Source organism: Cinclus cinclus, chromosome 1, assembly GCF_963662255.1.
Source record: "Cinclus cinclus chromosome 1, bCinCin1.1, whole genome shotgun sequence".
NCBI classification, from domain to species: Eukaryota; Metazoa; Chordata; class Aves; order Passeriformes; family Cinclidae; genus Cinclus; species Cinclus cinclus.
In genome coordinates, this window is record NC_085046.1 from 67409654 (window position 1) to 67434476 (window position 24823).

The 24823-nt window shown below is 44.0% G+C and overlaps 1 protein-coding gene across 3 annotated transcripts in view; it reads left to right on the forward strand.

Annotated features, from left to right (window-relative positions):
- F13A1 (coagulation factor XIII A chain) overlaps window positions 1–24823 on the forward strand; it is a 104479-nt gene that overhangs the window by 40916 nt on the left and 38740 nt on the right. The window contains exons 3-6 of one of the 3 annotated variants that reach the window (XM_062491318.1): window positions 1080–4003; window positions 5329–5482; window positions 11100–11288; window positions 22785–23036. In XM_062491318.1, the coding sequence (XP_062347302.1) occupies window positions 4001–4003; window positions 5329–5482; window positions 11100–11288; window positions 22785–23036 (598 nt within the window). In that variant the 5' untranslated portion in view covers window positions 1080–4000. Of the gene's footprint in view, window positions 1–1079; window positions 4004–4361; window positions 4408–5328; window positions 5483–11099; window positions 11289–22784; window positions 23037–24823 lie in introns of those variants that run through there. The other 2 variants (XM_062491396.1, XM_062491475.1) reach the window with 2 other exon arrangements.

Genomic DNA, 24823 nt, shown 5'->3' on the forward strand with positions numbered 1-24823 from the left:
TATATTTTGCTGCAGTTATGCAGTTACTACATGGCTACATGGTATGGTTATATTTCTGTTTCAAGAAACAGAACAGTTTCACAAATGAGTATAAAAAGATGTGTTTTCCTGAGCTTGTGTATACTTTACTGTAATCTGACTGTAAGAAATACAGAAATACTTACTGTAAATAATACATTTTATATAATTGGCAGTGTCAGACACATATTCTGATAGAAAAAAAAGTATTGAATGATACACTGTGTATCACTGATAGTGACTTGCAGCAGTATTTCCATAAAAGTAAAGGATGATTTAGCACTTGAATGTCAGGCCTCAAAACCAAAATAAAATGTTTTTCTGTTTCTGTACCTAGGCTAAGATATATCTCCCCTCACTGCAGACATCAGCAGTGTAGACACATATGGCAAAACCCATCACCCCAATCTCCCTTTGCAGTCAATACAGGGAGCAGTCACTTTTAGGCCATGATTCATCTGACCTATTTACATGTCTGCTGTAGGAGGAGATGAATCACTGCCTAGACTAGATCTGTGTGGAGGATAAAGGGAGCCTAAGATGGCCAGCACAGATGTAGATGCTTGTAAAGATCTACAGCTTGAATTTAGGCTTTTAGTTTGGAATAACAGTTTTCCAGAGAAGAGTAAAATTTCCTAAGCCACGTTTTCCTAGCAGAGTATGTGTATGACTATATACATCTATGGTATTTTTCTCCCTGCAACAGAAACATTTGCAACAATATCTTTTGAACACTGGCCCTATATCCCCTTCCAAATGTTCTACCATCTGAAAGAGCTGCCATTTTATCTCTTTCTGCCTCTGCCCCTCTTTCACACATACAGACATACCATATTTCAGAGCTGGGCCTTCTGAGTTTTCAGCATTAACTTAAAATATATTCCTCTGTGTATGGTAACTAGAACTGCTGTTACAAACAGACAGATATATTAATTGGGTTTGTTTTTTAAAAAGTCCAAAACAAAATATGTAAACAAAAACACTAAATGAACATTTCTGAAAATTCCTTCTGTTTAAAAATAACATTTTTATTAGTTTGTTTTTTTTTTTTTTTCTTCTAGGATCTACTCTAGTCTGCCTTGGTGAGGCAGAGCATCACAGGAAGAGGGACAAGAGAGACAAGTACTGATGGAACAAGGGAGACAAGTGCTGATGCAGATGAAGGAGGAAGACAAGACCTGATCATCTAAGAAAGAGTGCAGATTCCTAAGTTAAGCTGTGAGAGGACAAGAAAGAGGCACAGTTGTGTTTTTATGTATAGAAGGCCAGAGCTGAGAGTCTGGTTTCTTGAGGATGATGTACTGGCAGGAACTCTTGTGCACATGCTGTAGTATAATGTTCCAATGGATCCGTACATCCATCTACACTGCAAATGGCACAGGGATGATATTTTTTAAAAAAAAGAAGAAATGAAACCACCCTGCTGGAGAGCTTTACAATGCTCAGCTGCTCCCAAGGAGTGCTTGGTGAAGCTACAGCCAGCAAAACATCTTCCCATCTAGTCACTGGCACACAGCACAGCAACCCATTTATGTGAGCACCTGGCTGATCAGTTTGCCTGTGGCAGATCTTGGCACACCCTCTCCTCTGGCTGTAAAGCTTTACTGACTTGTGTGTTTTTTCCCCCACAAACTCTTGTCTGGCATGGGAGGACTTGGAACACACCAACCCTGGCTCTGGCAAAAACAGAAAAGTACATTTTAGATAACCCTCTAGGGTGCAAGCTTTGCAGCCATTTAAGGACTTTTCTGTGGGGTTAGGGATGAAGGGCTGTCCATCATCCAAAGTCTATTGCTGAGGGAAGGGTGCCTGTGACTGCAAAGGTCTTTGGCAAAGGCCATGAGCATCTGAAGGCTGCTCTGAGAAATGGATATGGGCTCACAGTTCCCCACAGGGTACTGTGCAGAAGAGAGCACTTTTCCACCGGTCATCCCAGTGCATCATTCATTAAACATAATGCCCTACAGGAAAATCAGGGGGTTGTGTTTTCCGTACCCCGTCCTGCATCAGCCCTGACGTCAGTAGTTTGGAACCATGGAAGTTAAATTAAGGCCAGTGCAGTCTAATAGGCAAGGGATAACAAATGCTAAGAAGCCGAGGTAATGAGAAAATACCTGCCATCTGGAGCTGTCATAAGCATGAATTTACATCTCTCCCCACGAAATAAATAAATCACAGCCTGCAAAACATTACTCTCCCTGGATGCAAAGTCCCACTCCTACCACTGCCACCAAAAATGTTGGCCTCCCCACTTTCTGCGCGATCACTGGTTTCTGCTGAAAGCCCCAGGGTGACGTGCCTGGGCACGGGGAGACTTCTGCAACCACTGCCTGTTCAGGCACGATGGCTGGAGCGGGATCTGTTCTGCTGCATCCGCTTGCTCCAGTCCCCGCTCTGATGGAAAGATTTCCTCCTGGCTCTGACAGCACCGCAGCCACTTGGGGAAGCACATGACTTCCTTGGGAGACGGCGTTTCTTATTTGTGTTGCAGGCCTCCAGCAGGCATGGCACCGAGGCAATATTTATATCAGTTTTTGTAACATCATCGCAGCAGCTGCAATTTTGGGAACTGAAGTGCTGGCTGGAAGTGGGAGAGACAGGCACAAAGCACAACATGCCACATAGAAATGTGGATGCAAGCGGGGGAAAAAAAAAAAAGAATAAAAAAGAAAAGAAAATTGGCAACCAGCCTCCTCCCCCAGAAAGCTCATTGTGTTCCCGGGTGCCAGGGGTGCTGCTTGCCCTCCAGATGGTTGCCACAGGGCCCATCTGTGGAAAAGTGAGTCAATGGCAATTGCAGCTTAGGATGCATGTGATGGGATCAAATCAAATCTGTCCCCTCAGGGTGCTTGCACTCCTGGGGGAGCAGGACAGGTGAATGGCAATCCTCCAGCCAGGTGGCTTTCTGTGTTACACGGCAAACAGTGTTCAGCAGTTTTCTCATACCCTTCAGCTGTGAGGAAGCAGAGTGCAACACTTGCATGCAGGTAACCAGGCTGCCCCCCAAACTGCTGCAGCCCCATGCTGTGCCTTGGCAATCAGCCCTAGCAAGCTCCTTATCCCACCTACAATGCCATGCTGGTGCAGCCAAGCTGCTCCCAGGTCCCCAGCTCGGATCTCTGACCCACACTCTGCCATGTGTCCTGACCTCTGTGGAACTATCTTGCTGTGGCTGGGATATCCCCAGGGAGGTAGGACAGGGGTCTTATCTTCCAGATGATTTATTTGCTGCTTCCCATTACAGGTATGTCTCCTTTTCTGCCCTCTGGCTTGATTTCAGTGGTGTTCAGCCAGTGGAGGTTTGAGGCTTTTCTGGTGCTATGGGGCTGGAAGTCATAGCTGCCTGAAAGGCAGTAGAGTTGTCTAAACCGTGTCTCCTTGTTCCTTCATCTGCCCTGCAGCAGAGGCAAGTGCATGCCCTTGGTGGGTGCCATGTGTGTGAGGCTCTCCACTGCTCATGCATGTTCTCAGGTGGTTTCTACCTCTGCTGCCAAACAGCAGCAGCTGGCAGAACATAGGCCTGAATTCTTCACTGTCAGCTGCTTTTTCTCCCTGTAGCTCCACTGTCCTGTGGAGTTAAGTCTGACAGAGGAGGTGTCACACAGTCTCCAGTTACCTTAGAGCTTGATGAAACTGAAGAAAGTTGACATGAAGCAAAAAAAAAAAACTCCCATCAAGTGCAGCCCCAGACCTGTCAGATGATGGACATTTTATTATGGGCAAGAGCTGAAGGTCATTTGACCCAAATATAGCTGTGTGGTGCAAAACACCTTCATTGTCCTGGACAGCACAAGGTCTCTAGAAAAAGCTGGGCTGCCAACGAGCTCTCTGTGTTCATGTGTCCTGCAGCCCTCTGAAAGGACTGCTGTGAGGATCAAGCAGGGGAGCCATCACTGTGTCTGTCTGGGAGGACTCTTAAAACCAGCACCTGAAGCTGCATCACAGGCTCCCTGAGGCAGAGACACCATCAAAGAGTGGTGACATGGTAAGCATGGCTTCTTGAATTACGTGCCTCAGATAATCTCCTCCAGTCTCCCATTTGTTATGCTCTTGTGCCATAAGCACTCCAACTTTGTCTCAAAAAGAACTGAAGCTTCAATGCTCAAGCTGTTCCCTTAGCACAAGCACCCTGAAATGTTCCTGGTGAGCAGAGTTGGGGTAAGAAAGGCAGAGAGGGGAAGGAGGAAGAAAAGACATGCCAGCTATGGTGACAGATCCTCCGAGGTGGTGTGGGGAGGGCTTGACAACCCTTTTAGCATTGTCCTATTGCAACAGGAAGGAGGAGGATACACAGAGGTTACTTAAAAGCCCCCAACTTTTTCCCTGCTTCTATTGCACTGCAGGAATTCTGCAACGAAGAAGAAAAAAAAAAGACTATCTGAAAACAAGGTACCCTTGATAACTAAAAAACCCTTCCTTTTAGAGCTTACTTCTATTAAATAATTGCTACATTTTAAATTGCTGTTTTCAGGGGCCTTGGGAAGAAGTTTTCTTCTGAGTCATTAATATTTTCTTAGAAGGGTTGCATGGCTTTTTCACTGCTACATGCTTACACTGAAATAGATGTGAAAGCGGTTTTGAGTAGCTCAAAGAGAAGTCTCTGATCAGCCTACATCTAAGATTTCCCTTAAGGACATTAGCGGGAGAGAAATAAGTGGATAAGTGCTTTTTTCTTTTCCTTTTTTCCCCTTTACCCCCCTCTCTGTTCCCCTCTCCCCCCTCTTTTTCTCAAAAGTGGATTGTCTGGGTACAGGAGTTAGCCCTGTAGATACTGGGTGTTTGTGTGCATAGGGACAAAAATATGTCTCCACTTATCATCCACAGACTGTTGTAGGCTGCAATATTTGGCTTGATTGCAGTATGACTTATAATGTCATTTTTATTAGGGAGAGGTAGTGTGTGATGCACTCTCTGAAAATATAATTTGCTATTTTGGATCCAATAATGCTTTTATGGAGGATGAGTGAAAGATTTTTCAGTTCTTTTACCTGAAACTTCCTAATGTTTTTAGTGCCCTGCTTCTCCTAGGCAAATACTTCTGTGTTAGACTTTCCTCTCCTTCTCCCGCCCCCTTCTTCTCTTATTCATGTGTTTTGATGAACACAAAATGCCTTCCAATCCTTAGAGAGCTGTGCTTATCATTAGACCGATGTTTTCTGCCTCTCAGGTTTTATTTATGTAAGTCTAAAAATGTGTAGCTCACTGGCACCCTACACTGCTTTTGGCTTCTCCCATCTTGCACGTGCCATACTAGCTCATGTTTGCATTTTTCCTTGCACTCTTTCTTTCATACTATTACAAATTTTTCAGTACAGGATGTCTGAAACAATGAGCACCAATGAGGGGAATAAACTTCCTTTGAATGGGAGAAGAGCCATCCCACCAAACTACTCCAATGATGAAGAAAATGAGGTTCCTGAGATGGAAGCTTTTGGACTGATACCTAGAGGATTTAATCCTAGAGGTACAGCGTACAATTAAGCCATAAATATAATTTTACATGTTCCATACTTTCAGCACAGGTCTGTGAACTAAATCCAAACCACTTTTTCCTTACATCTTTCCAATTCTGAGTTTTTCTTGCTGCTCATGGGGAAACTTACTGAAACCACCTGTGTGTATGAGAGTGTTAGCATGGGTTATGGGTAGGGAAAGTGAGGAGTAAAGAAGCTGAATGACAAGTTATCAGCTTGAACTGTGGAACTGATTTAAATAAGGCAAGAACTGCTTCTTCCAGTTTGATCACAATCAGAGTCACTTTAAGAACCTACTGGCTTCAGGAGTGGCTGTGGCAGCATTGGAGGGAAGGGCCAGAAGGAGTGTTAATGGCCTGTCTCATTTATAAGGCTCTAAACTGCCTGTGAAACTGCTGCAAAATATTGTCTGGCAGGGAAAACTTTTTATGTATATGTTCTGCTCACTCACAAAAAAATAACATAAGACTAAAAGGAATACCAGTATGGTTTTTTATTTTCCTGTGAAAAGTGTTTCCATCATTTCACTGGGGAAACAAAACAATATCATGGTAGAGAATAGACAAATCAAAGTATGTTCCCAGTGTCAGCTCTTTGGAGTCAACCAGAAATAAAAAATATGTAAGATCTGGTTTAAAAGAAAACAGGATGAACTTCTGAATGACTCATTAATGAAATAATATTAATTTTTTTTTGCCTGTCTGAATTGAACAGCAGAACTTGTTGATCATGGCTACTCAGGGTAGCTGGATGTAATACTACTTAATGCTCATAGGAGACTTTTCATCCAGAGTTGAAAGAATGCTTAATAAATGTGGACAAGAATTAATTACTGAATTTCACACATTGGGAAACAGGCAAAGAGATTTTAAGTGACAAGTTACAAAGCATTATTTCTGTAATGCTAATCATATGCCTTAACCACACTCCCTTCCCCACACACCCCTCCCCACCCTCATCTTACTACATACACATTTCTTTTAGAAACATTTAATTTTCTTTTTTAAAATGCCTGAGCGGACCAACTGGCATGTTAAGACTGCAGAAATTTTGCTTGAACCCATTCTGACAACCCTGTAGCTCTGGGGCAAATGTGTGTCAAGTGCAATGCAGTGCAGGTCCCGGCTAGACACTGTTTCAAACCCAATATGCTCACAGTAACTGGAGATGTGTACCTATGGGATACCTTAGAAGGAATGCAGCCTGTAGCTAAAGCCCACCAGTACCAAGAGAAAGATTCCTGTTGCTTTTTGATGTGCTTCACATCAGGCTCTGAATGAAGTGTGGTGCTTGTGGGCGGCAGCCTCCTGCTTTTCAGAAGTGCAGTGGAAAAGGAGGAATGTAGGGTCAAGTGAGTTGAGGCAGGAGTGCAACATGTCCTTCAGGTGATGCTGTTGTTCAGAAGGTGTTGCTCTTGTCCAGAGCAAGAGTTTGTGTGGCCACTGGGTAAACCTGGTATGGGACTGGTATGGCTGAAAAATAAATCTGTGTGTAACAGCAGAACTCTTTTTGTACAGCTGGGTCAGCTCTGCTGTGCTATTGTCTCCAATGCTTTTAGCAAAAATGTACAAGGGGTGACCCGAAGGGGGACCTGAAGGGCCCCTGAAGGGACTGTAGCAGCATTCCTGTTTTGGTGCACATCAGCTGTGGTCTAATCTGGTGGTACCAGCTGATACAAGTGTGGTCCTTGGACATACTGTTGGGGGTAGGATGCTTAAGTCATCTGTCATACCATGTTAAACGTTTATTGCCCCATGGAGCTCGACCTGACATTCGGGAGCTGAGCTTGCTCCAGAGAACTCTCAGTGTTGTGCTTGGGGGATAAAATTATTGTCCATGGGCAGAACAGAAGCAGCACAGTGCAATGAGGCTCTAGAGCTGTGAGCACATCCTGGCAAAGAGCTGCTTGTGACACCTTCCCTTTCTCCTGCCCACCCCTACAATTCTGGGCTGTCCAGATTTTTCTGTAGTGGTTCCCAGATTTCGTTGCCATAACACACTGAAAAAAAGCATGCAAATGCTTTTATCTCTGCTGTTACAACAGAGTACTTTCTAGCCTTTGGAAACCTGATATAAATATCTAAACACCTGTGTCTTCACCTGTGTCAGATTGTAGTCAGCACAGAGCCATCCAGTGAGTGGAGGCGAGGGCACAGGTTGTCCGGAGAGTCGCTGGATGTCAGTTCCAAAGTGACCTGTACCCTTCTCTCAGTTCTACTGACTGCAGCAACCAGCCATCAACTGGCCGTAATAAGAAGTTACAAACCAGGCTCACATCATTTAGATGCCTAAATTTAACTGAATTCTGCCCTTGATCTGTGCAGTGTAGGAGTCTACAGCTGAGCTAGTCACCCTCGTTTCCCTTGACAGCCAACAGAGAGAAACAGGCATTTTTAGGGTGTGATTCATTTGACCTATTTTAGCTACTACTCTCGGATGAGGTAAGACCCTGTGCTTGCCTGGCTCTCTGCTGACACCCACTTCTACTCCGCCGAATCACAGCCGGGGCGAGCGCAGCGGCTGCCGGGGCCGGCGGCGTCCCCATCCCGGGCAGCGGGCTGCCTGCTGCTGGAGCCGGCTCGCCTGCGGCAGGAGACGCTCATGAGGGTCACGGAGCGCTTCTTCAGCAAGAAGCCCGTGTCCCCGGGAACATCCCTGTGCCGTGTCCTCCTCCCGGCTCGTCCTGGCCAGCTCATCTCACCACAGCGTGTCGTGGGTGGGCTCGGCGGGAGGACACAGCCCTGTCACGCCGCTCTCCTCGGCAGAGTCCGGTGACTCGCCAGGCATTTGTGCTTCCCCTGCTAGCGGAGTGATGGGCGCTTCCTTTGGAAATTGCACGCTATTTTTTGTAGCAATTGAAACCCTTTCTCTCTGGTTGTCTGAGGAAACCTGATGTTTAAAGGCTATTCTTTTTAGTCGAAAAACTGCTCAAGCTTGTGCTCATTTATGTCCCTGTAAGCTTACACAAGCTTTAAGAAGCCATCACACTGTTGCCTCTCGTGCAGCAAACCTGCTTGCACTGGACAAAAGACCAGGCTACAGGCAAACCCTCGAGTGGACCTGACTTCAAAGGAGGTCTCGATTGGCCACCTGTCACTCACAGATGGGCATAGCCTGGAGCTTTCCTTTGGATCACACTCTGGCGCTGGTTTTAGCACATCCCATTACCCTGCTTATATTTGCTCTTCGTAATTACCATTACTGTAATTAGCACAGGCTCAGCCATGGGTTATCTTCATCTGGCAAGCTTAACGTACATTTTAACACTGAGACCAAATATGAAATGTGCTTTTTTTTCTTTTTTTTTTTTTTTTTTTTTTTTTTGCTGATGTGTATGGCTGTGTTCTGACAGGAGCTGTGTAAAGTCCTGTGATAAAATGAAGCAAATGCTGAACTGAAAGCCCAGGGTGGCTTAGCTTTGTATTTCCTTCAATGGGCTAACATGCAGAGGAAGGGTGAGGTCACTGTTGCCTTTTATTGCAAAACAGGAGATGAAAATAAAACAAACCCTCAGCTCTGTTTTTATGCTTCCTTGGAATGAGGGAGAAGCTGAGCCAGTTTCTTATTGATAGCTTACTCCTCGCAGAACCCCAAAATACACAGCTTTTACATGTAGTGCTTTTGGCCCATATGGGTTTGAAAGATATAGGAGGAGAGATTCTCCCCTGTCCCTGCTTTATCCCTGTACAGAAAATTCCTGCCTCGTTTAAATCAACTGTGAATTTTGTCAGCAATTTTGAGGGAGCATTGGTAAATTTTGCAAAGAGGGAGGTGAAGACTTGCCCTGCTTCACTGAGGGGCAATGAGAATGATTTCTGAGCAAAATGTTTCATACAGACATCTCTGTAACCTTAGTCAGTGCTAAAGTCAGTGGGTTTTTACAGAAGTTACTCCAGAAGCCTGGTGAATTAAACAGAGAATAACAATAACATTGTCATGCGACTTTAAGCCTGACTCAGGATTGAACAGAGTATTCTAGCCTTTTTGCAGATTATGGTTAGTAGGAGGCAGATGGTTTTGGGTTCAGTTATGCAGGGCTTTCTCATGAAAGTTTCCTTATTATGCTGTGTCCTCAGGCATATTCCTTTCCTCCTGTTTCTTAAAGGACCAGATAGGGGTCTGAGGGATGATGCAAGCAGGACTGGGACCTAGTCGAATTGCCATTACTCCCCTGTCTCCTATTAGCTGTTGCCCAGAGCCCAGGCTGGAGCAGGAGAAGGACCATGCTGACGGTGCTTCCCATCCAGAGAAGGTGCTGCCTGCAGGGCTCTGCTGCTTGTCCAGAACTGACAAATTAAACAGTTGTGCTGAGCTTCAGTGAAAGGAGCCCCATTCAGCCCTCAGTGACTTGAATGTCCAACTCATTTACTGAGTACATCATTCTTGTCCACAGTGTGCTTAGTAGAAGGCCAAATTAGCCACCATCATAAGTACACACAGCTCCACCAGCTGCTGTAAATGTGCAGCTCTTTTTGCCAGGCATGAGTTTGGCTCTGTCACTCTAAGTATAAAATTCAGGAATTAGCTTGTTTCTAACTGTCAGCACCTGGAAGACAAGCTGAGAGCTGCAAATCTAGCTTTACTCTGCTGTCTTTCTCCTGGTGGTGAGTAGCAATGGTCCTGCTCCTCCTGGCAGAGGTTTCATGATTATTTGCCTAAGCATGTAGACAAAAGAACAATGTCCAGCTCATTTTCATGTGGCTTCTCATAGTGTGAGAAGATTCCCACTGTGCAGATTCATGGTGTGGTACAGTCATGTAGCTTATGGTGACTGCAAGTGCCTGTGGCTATCCCAGTACCACCCCACACTGATCATTTGCTGAACAAACTACTTCTAGCTTGCTATAACCATTTGGACAGCCTGAATTTGAAGGGAGAAAGCTTTGCCTGTTCCTGTTATAGATACCTACTGCTGCTTGCCTGTAACTCTATGCTGTAATTATATGCTGTAATGTTATATTTAGTTTTCATAAGAAGACACTAGTAGCAGTGGAGGTGCACTGAGAAGCTGAGACAAGACACATACAGTACACCCAAACCTTATCTAATACAGGCAATCCAAGCTCTCAGCTGAATGCAAGATCATTAATTGCCTCTCAGGCTCTTCAGCTCTCAGTACTGGTAGTATTTTGCAAACAACATTAAGTGTCACAAACGCCCTGTGAATCTGCATTTTACAAATGGGGGGCTGCAAGAAGGGAGACACAAAGCCCCAGCCATCAAAGTCCCACTGACTACTCTGGTAAACTTGTGACAGCAAGGTCCAGACTTGTGGAAAGCGGATGCCAATGGAAAGATGGGTCCAGACTCTCCTTGGGGCCATTCATCTTCCAACACCTAGCAGCCTGCTCTTTCTGTGGTTGCTCTCACCATGCACTAAAAGCCTTTTAGCCTCTGTGAAAATGGCAGGCGCACAGAGGAGTGTCTGTCCATAAGTCTCTTCTTAGCCAGGAGCATGTAAGCCCCAGACAGATCCAACATGTTCCTGTTGCGTGGTGTTCCTTCCCTGGAGAAGGGGAGGACAGGACCTCTAATGATGTTGATACCAATGCTGACATTTCAGCACACTGACTCCTTCCCCCTCTGCTTGTTTACATGTCTCTGCAGATTACCTGCGTGTTGTGGATATTTATATGTTTAAGGAGCCTCAAGAGATCAACAAGCAGGAGCACCACACTGACAAGTACTACAACCCCAAGCTGATAGTACGTCGGGGACAGGCTTTCCAAATCCAGATTGACTTCAACCGACCCTACAAGCCAGAAACAGACCAGTTCTGGCTGGAGTTTTTGATGGGTAAGTGCCTGGCAAAGGCTGTGTCTTATCAGCAAAGCAATGGTCTCTCATAAATGGGAAAACATAACTTAATAGCTGTTTATTTTTTCCTGTTATGATTGATAAACCACAAAAACAGGCTTAGCCATAGGCAAGGAAGTGTTTTTCTAAACAGGATTTGAATCCTTTCTTGAGAAAATCAGCAGAATTTTTTATGTGAGAAAAGAAGGAGCAAATCTGGGGATTTCTGTTTCATAAGAAGCTGTACTTTTTTGAGCTTTCAGAGTTATATCTGGTTAATGCTGTATGGCAATGCTGAAGGGTAGGTGGAACAGGAAACCTCTTTTGTTAGTCTTTAGGAGATGTATGGAGGAGAAGTCTGTTTGAGGTAGGAGAGGTGACTATGAACTGAGATAGCAAAATATTGATTGCATAAAGAGGGGAAGTTACACCAGATGGAAGAACCTTGCAACCTTTCAGCCTGCATTTACGAACAACTTAGTAGCAAGAGATAAAGTTCAGCAATGTAATTTTGGACCAGAAACAGAACCATAGAATCACTAGGGTTGTAAAAGACCTCTAAGATCATTGAGTCTACGTTAGCCTAGTGCTGCCATGTCTACTACCAAACCATGCACCCAAGTAGGGGTGGTGATTCCACCACTTCCCTGGCAGCCTGTTCCAATGCATGGCTACCCTTTCATTGAAGAGATTTTTCCCAATATCCAGTCTAAATATCCCCTGGCACAACTTGACACTATTTCCTCCTGATCTATTGCTTATCACCTGGGAGGAGAGACCAGCTCCCTCCTTGCTACAACCTCCTTTCAGGCAGATGGAGAGAGTGATAAGGTCTCCCCTGAGCCTCCTTTTCTCTAGGCTAAACACCCCCAGCTCCTTCAACCACCCTTCATAGAACTTGTGCTGCACATACTTCCCCATCTCTGTTGCTCTTCTCTGGACATGCTCCAGCACCTCAATGTCTTTGTTGTACTGTTTGACAGTACTGTTGTACTGTCTTTGTGGTCCAGGATCGGGCATGGGATTTGAGGTGTGGCTTCACCAGTACTGAGAAACTTAGGACAATGTCAGAGACTTTATTGATTTATTGCCGATTTATTTCCTCTCTCTGAGAAGTCTTCATCAGAGACCCAGGTTCTAAGGTAATTGTTGACTCATTGAAGGCATGGGACTACAGAAAGGCATAACGTCAGTAGAAAAGGAGAGAAGCAAAAGGGTTTCCTGCTATGGTCCAAAGATGGCCCCACCAAGTTCTGGTCCCTACAACACAACTCTGGGAATCACCCAGCTTCATCTAGATTGATTTGGGAGTTTCTGTGTTAAGACAACAATGTTCCCCTTATAAAGACTTTAAAGTAGGTTATAACTGATGTTTTAATTTACTTTCCTGTGAGATGCAGATCTGAAATTTGTAACGCTGTGTCTTTTCCATCGTTGAATTATGATGATGTGGCCATTTATTAGATTTGTTGCCTTCTAAAGCTAGATGGGCGTTTATCTCTTAAACATATGTGCAGTGAAAATGTTACTGTCTGCACATTTTTTTTTATGGGTCTCTTCTTTCTAATTTAAATTAGGGTTGGGAGGCATGTTATGACAGTCCAGTGAATGATTGGCTGAACAGCCACAAGTGCCTTTAAAAATTTAATATGCATAAATATCATTAGTTCTTTTGGGATTTAATTAAATTCAAGATTGTTCCCTTAATCTTTATATGTTTAAAACAAACAGCTGTATCAAGAAGATGTGGAAAATGGAACATTTGTTTTTTATTGCACTCCATGCAGTTTGCATTTGTTTTAATCAGATATTCTATATTGGAAGAAGAAAATTAACACTTCTTTTGACATTGCACAATCCACTTAAGAGAACACATTCACTTATTTTCTGTTGCTCTTTCCTAACGCATCCATCCATGTTTTGTACCTTGAATCTCTAAGTATGGATAAAAATACTCTCATCTTCCGCCATGGTAAGAATGGGGTTAATACAGCCTGAGCCAGGGGAGTCTCTGCAGTAAACACAGCTCTGAATGATTCCTTTGGAGCTAGCCCTGGGTGTGTGGTGGAATTCCCTTCCCTCTTCTTCACTGTTGCCGTCCTTCCAGTGAAATGGGATGGGGTCCATGCATGGTGGCTGACAATTAGCTGCAGATACAAGATAGTGTTCAACACTATTGTTCAGTGCTATTGCCCTCCCCAGATTTTTCTTTGCTTTTGTGAGCACCACTGCCCTCTTGTTGCAAGGACTTTAGCTCACAGAGATTCAGCTGGGAGGTGTTCAAGCTCCTCTTCTGAGAACTGGTCAACTCTTGGCACTCTGCAAATGTTTCTCTTTGTGAACATGTGGTGAAAATGCAGTATATTTGTTCTCAGAGGCTAGCAATGGGAAGCAAAACAAAAACAGTCCACAGCAGAGAAGGAAAATTCGGAAATTATATGCTTGACTCTTGCTATTTCTCCTTTTATTATCAAGTCCAATGTTTAATGCTGAGAAGAGACAGGAAATTTCTCTTACTTAGGAAAGACTGCTGAATGTCGCAATGCTGCACTCTCAAACCACAGGGAGATGTGACCATTTTCATCCAGTTTTTTCCAGTTTGTCGTCCTGAACAGCTGGCTCTCACCTCTTGTACTGCCTGAACAGCAGAACCCAGTCCAAAAACTCTTGCCTGGGCTGCCTATGAGCAAGGGAGAGAGGCAGGCACCTCCAAGCAGAGTTTAACCCTGTTGTCTTAAAGTGGAATGAACTTTCTTCTGGATTTTTTTTCTTCCCCTATTGACTCTCTCTCAGAGTCTGACTTTAAGAAGACTGAAGGCAGGGAAGGTGAATCCTGCTCTTTGGTACTGTCAGGTAGAAGCTCTCCCTAGGGAGTGGCTCAGACAACAGCCCTGCAGGAGAGGCTGCTTGAGCTCAGAGAAACTTCTCCCTCCGAAAGTAGTATAGCTCCTAGGAATGTGCTGAGTTTGGGAGATTAAAGTGATGGACACACAGAAATATTGGCAGGCTGTTGTAAGATGACCTTTCCAAGGAGCACTCTGTGTGCCTAAGCAGTAGATTTCAAATGGTGCAGCAGAACTGTTGAATATAATATCCTAGGTTGGAGGGGCCTCTGGAGGTCTCATCTCTAGCCCTTGGTTAGAAAAAACAAAAGCAGGTCCAGCTTTTCCAGCATCTCTGGGTCTTTCCCTATGAGCAGATTTAAAGTATCTCCAAGAGTGTGGATATTATCCCAAACAATGTGGACCAGGCTGTCCTGAACTGCAGAATATTTCAAGTGGTTCAAGGTTCTATTCTCATCAGGTACAAAGTTACTCTATAGGGATTGCTGTCCTTGGCTCACAAGGAATTCAGTTGGAGCTGGGAAAACTTGAAGTCTCTTTTTGCAGGACTGTGCCTGCAGTGGGGGCTGTTTATACAGCAGTGCCTATGAAGCCATTCAGAAGTTATCAGTTCCCAACTCTGAGAAAGTTCCCAAGGTTGACATTAATCCATCACAGAATTTTTATCCATTAAAGACTAATTTTGATCCTGAAAAATGTGACAATTGTAATGGATTGATCCTGTGGTGTGCACAGAACTTTCTATTTCCGTTATTCCCTAAAATTTACTTCTCTTTCTCTTTTCTTTTTCACTCCTATTTTTTCTTCTTTTACATCATTAAAAAGATGATTAATGAAGCAAGTAAAGCAAGGGGAGACTGCTGAATCCTTCTAATTGATAATGAATCAAGGGTACCTGGGACAAATACTTCTTCTGTCATGTGAAACCAGATCTGAAACACAGAGGAAACAACCTTTAATTACAATCCTTTTTAATCCACAGTCCATTTAAATGCCATTTTCAGAGAATTCATGGGTCAAATCATATAAAAAATGTATATGCGCTTCTAAATATATATAATTTTTGTGTATATGTATATATATATGTGAATATATAAATAATTCACCCAAATATCTTGAAAGTCACTTTTACAGATATTCTTCTGTAATAGTTCCTTATGACTGAAGTCATTCTTGCTTTAACAGACTGTTTTCTGTAGAATCATCCCAGATGAAATTGACTGAAATGCAAACATGTGAATTAGTATAATTTAGTTTTGCACATAATCTTCACTAAATTAGGACCATAATTGCCTGCCAAAGTATGGAACACAATGAATGTGCCAAAAAATCCACATGGAAAAATACCCACTTAAAAGGAGTAATTAGATGTAATTCCAGTTCTTGTGCTGGACCTCAGCCCTGGCGCAGTACCTATGGTTTAAGAGCTGCTCCATCACCATATATTTCCTTTATTTCTGCCAACTTCCTGGCTTTTGCAAGAGGAAAGGTGAGCATCACCACTTGGGTGATACTCGTTTCATTGGTCTGCGGTTGTGATGAAAAGGCCACAAGAGAAGTGCAGATGCTGTGCTTACATCTAGTTTCCCACAGTGGTATTAATTCCAGTATTTTTGGAGCCTCAGTGAGAGCTCCAACGGAGCCAATGGACTCCTTCACTCATTTCAATCTGTCCTGACTCCTGCCTTTGTGGTGATGGGGATATTTTGTGTTTCTCTTCATTTTCCACAATGCAAGGCTTAGCCTGGCCAAGCACAGCTCCCACACCTGGGACAGTCAATTTGGTGTGAGTGCTGCAAAGTTTCCACTGGCGCTGCTGCACTGGCAGGGATTTCTCTGAAAAGCAGATGTATGATGAGATGAGCTTATACAGCCTTCGGTCTTGCTTTCAGTAGTAGTTTCCAGTACATGGCTGTAAATCCTTGAGGGGTTGATGAGTTTATATGGTGCATCCTGACTCTAATGATGTATTTCCCCACATCCTCATAAATTGCTATCTATTTGTGTTTTCCTTAAATGGTTTCATAAATCCATTTCTATTGGTCCAGCCCTAAATGTTATTATGAACGTTTTATTCATTGACACACTTCTGGAATGACCATAAATTCCAGTCCCCCAGGCTACTATCACCTTTCCACATGTGTGCATGTGTGGACACCCACACACCTGTCCATATGCTCTCCTCAGGACTCTATAAATCATTGGCTTCTGGCCTGAAATCAGAGGAGAGACTTATGGCTCCTTTTTCCAGTCTTCCCAAGCCAGTTCCAGAGGGGTAGTTATAAACACATAAAAGAAGCTAAGAACATAAAGATGTTAGAGCTGATCCCGTATGGCTTATTTAGGTGACACCAAATTCCCACTTATAGTCACAGGGATATCTAAGTTCAACTAAATAACCAGTTCAGGATACGCAGACGAGAATCAACGGAGCTCTTCATACTGCCCTACAGTGTCCACAGCCTTTCCCTGTTTTCACAGTAGAGTTGGGCCAGGAATGATTCCAAGATTATTGAGGTTCTGATTATTTTGTCCGGCAGTAATTCTGCCTTAGTGGGAAGTATTGTTACCTCTGCTGTCACCTGTCCACCTCAGCAGCTCTGGGACAGGGCAGGCTGTAGCCAACGGAGGTGCTGGAATATGAGATGCCCCCCAGCACTAGGGATAGGATGTTGAGCTGAATACTGACTCTAGATAAAAGTTGCTCTTTGGAAAACTTTGAATCTTTATATATTAGGAGATTTCTTGGCACTATCAAGAGTACTAACTGGTCTTGAGAACATACTGTGTTGGTAGGTAACTCAGCACTGTGAGTTTATTAGATCCTTCACAAAGAAGTACAAAAATTTGAGCAGAGATACAGAAACACCTGATGGTCTAAACTTGGAGTCTCATTTTGTGACAGAAAAAAATAATTTATTAGCAGTGGAGCATATTTCCTAGAGATTGACTCCCAGCAGACAAGAGACCTATTTACCAGCTCTTAGCAAAAAACAAACCTCTACACTTTCTGAACAAAGGCATTGGGGTGTTTTTTCCTCCCCTCTGGAAATCCCAGGAGAAGAGAGGAGGGAGTCCCTTGAGGTGGTCTATGAATGCAGTATTTCATGCAAAGCAATCTTTATTAGGCTGACTTTTGCACTGCTGCAGCAGCATCAAGTGGCACATAAAATCTGGCTGTATTTTTTAGCTGTTTTACTAGCCAAGGTGTGTGGCTCTGATGTGTGATTTACAATTGTAAAGTACTGGAAACATTCAATACTGGGACAGAGTGGCCAGATGTTGAGGATTCATAACTGGAGCCATGAGCAAAACTTCTTTCAAGATATTTGCATTTACTACTTTTCCAAGTTTGTATGTAGCACTTCTGAATTTGAGGGTGGGAGGAATGTTAGAGATCTAGGTGCTACTGCTTTTAACAAAACAATTGTTTCTTCTTCTTCTTTCTTTTGGTTGTTTGGAATTTTATTGGAGCACCTCTCCTGTTTCTTTCTGATTTGTTTTACCCTGTGTTTTGTGTCATAAGTCCCATATGCTAACACCCATCTCCAAGGCTGCTTGCTATCTAAAGGCTTACCTCTGCTACACTCTGTACTGGTGACTTCCAGCTCAAACTTATTTTCAACATATCACAATTATTATACTTCGATGGATGCTGTTGAAATAGATTTTTTACCCTTTATATGAAAGAGTGTATCTAGCTAAAACAATGAACTTCTAGGAAAATTGTTAATTACTGGGTGTAATATATAATCCAAAGGGAGACAGATCACTTGGCTCCTTGAAAAGCCAGTCTTCCAAGGAGGATTCCTAAAAAGACAAAGACTACTGAGATACAGCTTCGTTCACCTCCTTCTCTTCTTAGGTATCCCACTTCCATCAGGAAGGAAATGTCCTGTGAAGCTCACTAGATCTCTAATCTCTGTGCTACCAAACCTTCCCTCCTTGCTGCTGGAAGTAAAGCTCAGTTGTGTAGGACCTATCCAAGAGCACCTGCTGGTCCCTCCAGTGTCTGTGCCAACAGCATGGCACTAATTCAGCCATGGCATTTATGAGCTGTTTAATGCACGCACACATACAGAGCAGTGTCCATGTCCACTAGGGGTCAAGGGGAAAACTAAACTACAGGTAGTCAGGAGCTTGCAGGGCCAGGACAGAGAAGGAGGAGAATAGTCCAAGCAAGCCCTGGTTCCTGTTAGTCACCTGTAAAGAGCAGGAGCAGAATTGGATAACTGGAGGAGGACCGCTTGTGTTTTGACAGCTGAACTCACTGTACCTATCTCTCACCCTCTCTCTGTTGCTGTAAATCTCTCTCTGCTATGGCAGTTTTATCCAGAATTTAACACAGCTTGCCTCTGTGTCTGATGGGCCCAGAGTTGACATGCTAGGGAGGAAAGGCATATGTTGAAAATAACTCACTTTGAAAGCATGTGTGTGGCCACAGTTCTATGGTTTAGATAGCTCATTGTTTGGTGCTACATGGATTTTTGACAAGCTTGAACCAATGCTGCACTTTGCTCTTTGTCCCTGTAAAATGTCTGTGTGTGACAGGGGACATCCCATGCATGCCCACATCCACACATGCTGCAGTTATGGAGCCTTTTGCCATGTAGATCTTTACTCATGGCTTTTAAAAATTTGTTTTATGAGTTCCTTTAATAGCAACAGCAGCTACTTTGTTCCTCTTTTCCTGGGTGCCTGGAAACCCCAAGAAGTGTAGAGTTGAGCTGGGCTGCAGCTAAAGTGAGAAGGAGCTTTAGGACCCCAGCTTGGTTAGCTACAGAAACCAGAGTGGAATGAGAAAGCATAAGAAAGAAGTATCAAAGGATTGCAGACCAGCGCACTGTGCATCAGGGGAAATAGATTTGTTCATGCCACTAAACATTCTATACAAGGGAGATTTCTGTAAAAAGTAGTGTCTTCTGGTGGTGTTGTGGCTCAGGACCTAGCACTGAAATGCAGGGGTTGGAGGCCTGAGAATGGGGGTCACTGTGAGTTCTCTCCTGTCCTCTCCTGCTTCAAAGCCAGGACAGTCAGCAGCTTCTATTCAGTACATGATATCTTTGAAGGAGTCTATAAAAAAATTCCAGTGCAGGAATCTCCAGACCTTCTGAGTTGACAGGCTGGATTTTCTCATTACCATGTGCTGTTAGCATGAGCAGACAGGGACATCCCAACAGCATGATGTCACACAACGATTTTGTCTGCCACAGAGCAATTGGCTGTGAAATGTCCTCGTGTGAGGGCCAGGGCCTCCTACACCCAAAGCAAACGTGAGCACTGGGGAGTGAGGCAACCACAAAGAACTGGCTGTGGAGTATGGTTTAGGCTGCCAGCTCCTGGAGTAAATCAGAACCGGAGAGATCCTGAGCCAGCTAATGCTACTGGCATAATGTCAGCACCCTCTTGTCAGAATAAAAAGGGTTTATCTTGTCTACATGTCCCAGTCCTGACATGCACTCAAACTACCTTCTGCCTCTCCGTGGGTTGGGTTAGCACCAGAGACCCTTCAGAGAGCGCTCTGCCAGGCATTCACAGGCTTTTGGTAATGAGTCTTTGGATAGTATTAAATCTTCTTCCTTACAGACTCAGCCAAAGAATGAAATCACCACTGCATGTTACCCCTTCTGAGAAATGGCCAACATTGCAGATATCCCAACTGTGAGCCAAAGCTGGCTCTACTTTTCCACTGCAGCCAGAAATGTGTGCTCAAGATGTAGGTAAAGGTCAAAAGGCCAAGCCATCCTGATAGGACTTCCCTACAAAGTTGATAAACGTAGTACTGAGCCTATGCAAGAATTATTTGGCCAGCAACCTTTGCGTGCAATGCCAAAATTACTCAGCTTTACAGCACTCTAGTATCAAGACAACAGATGTGTGTATATGAGACTAGTGTGGCTGATGCTGTCAGATGTCTAGATGTGTGTTTACAATTCAGCTCCACAAGCTCCTGACAGAAGTAACAATTCCCTTACTCGTTCATTTACATCCCTTATTCTTCCATTTGGATTTTGTTTGGTTTGGTTTTTGGTTTGGTTTGGTACTATTTCAGAAGATTAGGGAACCTGTCCCCTCTTCAAAGAAAACATTGGAAATTGCTCACTGTGCTCTTAATGCTCTGCCCATCTTCCCAAACTTCCTTGTGGTTTCAGAATTTATGTAACCATTAACAAGCACCAAATCACGATTGTCTGTCAGGACAAACAACATTCTCTTGTATTTACTATTTATAACACCTGCAAAGTATCCTGACTTCTAGGATTTCCATCCCTGGCAAATCTGCTAAGTCTGCAGGGATGTAGAGCATCCTTGGTACCCCAGAGCACCTTCTCCTCATGGGTGAACAAGCTAATGCAGTGACCTCTTATTCAGTGGGACCAGCTGAGTAGGGCTCTGGGATGACAGAACCTTGCATATTCCTCAAGCATATGCTTGTTGAGCAAAAGGTATATTATGGTATCTTGTGGCTTTGCTTTTTTGGAAGGGAAAATGGGGTTTTGAGTTTTCAGAAAAAGTGAGAATACCAGAGGCTTGGTACTTTGCCAAACCTGCTTATGAGGTACCAGTGGCAGTGGTCCCATAGAGATGTCTTTAAAAGTTTTCATGGCCTCTTTGAGATCCTATCTTGTTCCTGTAGGCAGATTTTCTGGGAAGTGATTCTGCAGTCTCCCCATGTACACGTGGCATACACAGACATGGTGGCACAAAGTCACTGCCAGAGTGCAGCTTCTCCTGTCCCCAACAGGCTCCTAAACTGACATGCAGCTTCCAGCAAAGACAAGGATGTCAGCTCCTAACCACGTTAAAATAGCAATCTCTTCCCCCCACCACCTTTCTGAAGGAGGTAAGGGAGGTATTTTTAAAAGTAGAACTTGTTAACGGTTTTCAAGGATATCAGTTCAACTTCTTGGTTTGCTTTGCTGCTTTGTTTGTGTGGACTGCTTTTTTTAGGAAAAGATTGTATCAAAACTAGAAGCAAAATATCAACTGTAGAGGCAAGCTGGGTCATACACACTTGCACTAAAAGAACAAGAATGTGTTCAGATCCCAGATCTATTACCTCTATAGGCTCTTCTCTCTACACTGGTTTTCTTTTGATGGTTTATATTTGAAATGTCCAATGCTCTATGTTCTAGTGTTTCCTATTGATTTTGCTCTCTTATTCTAGTCCTTTATTCTTCTGTAGGTCTTTTCCTTCCATTGTGTTCCTCACTGATCTGAATGAGTTTCATGGGTTACAGCATGCCTGGCCTGCAGGGCAAAGTAGGCTATTTATATGCACTGAATATCTGCAAAATGGAAATTCATGTGCTCAGAATAATCTCTTGGATGAAACACAGTAGCCCCAGATTTCTCAGAAACACAAATGTCATGGCAGCTTGCAAGTTTCAGATTTAAAGCTGGAGTTGTCCTTTCCCAAAATGTAGCAATGTTCAGATTTGCGGTTATCTCTACATCAGTAGTATAAAAATAAGCAAGCAAGAAAGTGAGTTTAATTTTGAAGTTCCTAAATAGTAGGAATGAAAAATATAGAAGTCTGTCCCTCCTTCTGCCATAGTTGCTTTTCATTACCCTATTTTTGAATGAAAGAGACTGACTTTCAGCCTAAAATATGAAATTAAGAGTAGATTTGAGAATGAGATAAGGAACTCATCCTTCTCACAAGTGTCTCTTCAGTCTATGCTTCTGGTTGGCTTCCAGATTTATTTTGGCTCTACCTCAGTTTCAAGGGGTGGAGCCTTGCACAACTTTGAATCCTGGCACTGTATGTGTTTACATGTAGCCTATCCGTCTAGCTGTTTTTAGAGTTGGCAGAGTAAAATAAGCTCTGGTGGGGTGTGATTTGTCTTACTGTGAGGCAGACTCTCACGTGCAGTGTTTTGGAGGCGTGTCATACTTTGGGACCCATTTCAGGCACTGAAGGTTTGGCAATTCAGCCCCAGTGTGGTGGTTTATATTCTGGGCATCCAGAATTGGTTCCCACTGCGTCCCTGAGGAGTGGATGCTCAGTGGGAACCCAGCACTGGGTATCTACAAGTGGACTCATTTGTGTTTCCTCCATCTGCATGGACTTCATGAAAGAGCGCTTGGTCTCTGCTTGGCAGTGCAGTAGTACAGAGAAGAACAGGATTCTGCTCTGCTAAAGAGCCCCAAACCTGATATCTGTGCCCCAGAGGGCACTCGTGTGCTAGTGACAATGGTGGTGGGTACATCTGAATTGGGGAAGTAGCTCTTACCTGAACTCCTAAACTTACCAATAGTCTAGCTGGTGCTGTTGACACCAAGGCAAGGAGCAAGCTAGAGTGCAGCTTGCTGCATTAGGATAAACAATGGTGAGCAAGAAAAACCTGGACAGCTCTTTCTCATGCTGGCAGGGCTATCTGTGCTCCTATCTATGCTCCAGTGTGACTGGAGCTTGCTGGTGTGAGGTGGGTGGGGGTGTGGGCTCAGGCTGCTTGCAGGGAGCTGTTGCAGGTATTTGTGTGGCTGTGCTGTCAAGTTACCAGGCCCTGTGAGGGGCAGTGAGAGAGTAGGTTATTTTTGTCCACTAAAACCTGCCACTTCCATTGAAAATAAGACAAAAGGACAGAGGACTGCTAGAAATTTTTTTTTAAATGTCAAAACAAGTCAACCTCTTCACCTCTCTTTCCAGGTCGTTATCCACAGCAAAATAAAGGCACCTACATCCCAATTCTAGTAGGCAATGTGCTAAAACCTGGTCAATGGGGAGCAAAGATTATCCACAGGGAAAACAACTCCATTCGGCTGTCCATCATGTCCTCTGCCACCTGCATAATTGGGAAATTTCGCTTTTATGTTGCTGTCCTGACTCCCTATGGCATCCTTCGGACACGCAGGAATTCAGCGATCGACACTTACATCTTGTTCAATCCCTGGTGCCAGCGTAAGTACCTAGTCAAAAGCTTATACTTTCTGCTGCTGGCCTCATCAGGTTTTGGGTGGGTTGGGAGCATGGTACCAAGGAGCAATTTGGGTCTGGAAAATTTACAGTAACTCTGCCAAAAGTCAAGTCTTTCAGGGTGTGGAATAGCCCTGTGTGAGCAGGGCTCCATGCTGGAAAGAATGCCTTTGTTTCATCTAAACTCTGCAGTTTTATGAGGCCAGGCCTGTGTTTGCCAGTTCAGGCTCTATTTCTCATAGTAAACATACCCCTAGGCTTTGCTCTGACTTCAATAGGCAACACAGAGGGTCTCCAGTGCCTGTGTGTGCCTTAAGTCAATATGGGCACACTTTTTCCAGGATTTAGTGTGGGGCAGGATGTGGCAGCCTCACGTACTCTGTGGATTTACATCGCTAATTGCCACATTTGGGACTGAACATCTGAAGTCAAAATGTTGCAGGAATTCAGTGGGAGCTGCAGTTCCTGCACAGGCTGAGTGGAGTCAGCTTACTGTGGCATCACTAGTGGTGCCTTCCTGCTACTACATGACATTTGCCCTTATAGCTTCCCCTCTATGGTGACTAATTAGCAACGGTGCCCTCTCTGAGGAACAAAGTGTTTTGCAAATGAGCCTTTTTTTATACTACAGTGGGTTGAAGAAAAATTTAATTTTTTTACGTCTCCCAGGATCCTTGGAAGAAATCAGGCTTCACTGATGTCAGGGTCATATTTTACCCAATGAACTCTGTGTCTGGCTTTCAGGAGAGGGCAAGGAGGACCAGAGAGGTTTGACTCAGCCTTCTGACAGGCTGTAGCACTGTATCACAGCTTCTGACACTTGCAAGGCTCCAAGTCACATGTACTGCAGTATATTTAGGTCACCAGCTAACTTCAATATTCTCCTGCTACCCTTCCTTCATCTTTCCATTTTTTAACCACAGTATTTGCATCAAATAATCCTCTACCAAACAAGGGCCCTCCTACCAACTGACAAGTAAGTTTAGCATTATTAGTAGAGCCCATTATTCAGCTGCAATACTGTCAGTACATAGTATGATTTGTGCTGGATTCATTACTTGCCCCTAGTCCGAGGGAATATAAACTATGATTAGCTTGTGCGTTATTTAAGAAGATATAGATTAATGCTGAATGAAGAGGAGTTAGTTAAGTGGGAATAGGAGGGAAGGGCAGGGCCTTTGGCCCTGCCAAACTGTGAGATACTTCTGAAAACTGTGTAAGGTACCTCAGATCAGTGTGCTAACAGTTTGTTCTGGAGGGTGTGCAACAGAGAGAGGAAACATTGCCAAAGCTATGACCCATTGTAAGCAGACAAAACTTATTTTGTTTTGGCATCATCAGACTCACAACTTCAGCCAGGGAAGTGCAATTCTTCACCTAAAGGTAGATCACTACTTGGTTTTAGTCCTGGGTGTTGTAACAGCCAGAACAGTGACAATGCAGTGCTCAGCACATCCAAAGAAAAGCTTCTTAAATTGCCTCGTGATTTGCAGACAACCAGCCAGGGATGTACACAGTCCTAATGCAGAGACAAGATATGTTACTGGGGGGGGGAGGGAGGTTTGCCTACCCCACTGTGGCGTGACTGGGACCACAGAAGATGATGTGAGGTGTTAGTCAGAGGGAAAAAGGGAAAATCGATCTCTACTTCACACCTCCTTGCCCAGCAACTCTACATGCAGACAGATGCACCATTATTCATGCTTTGTGGACACTTTGCTCTCCTGTGCCCTCCCTCCCTCACATCTGAGCTGAATGAGTCCAAAAGCCAG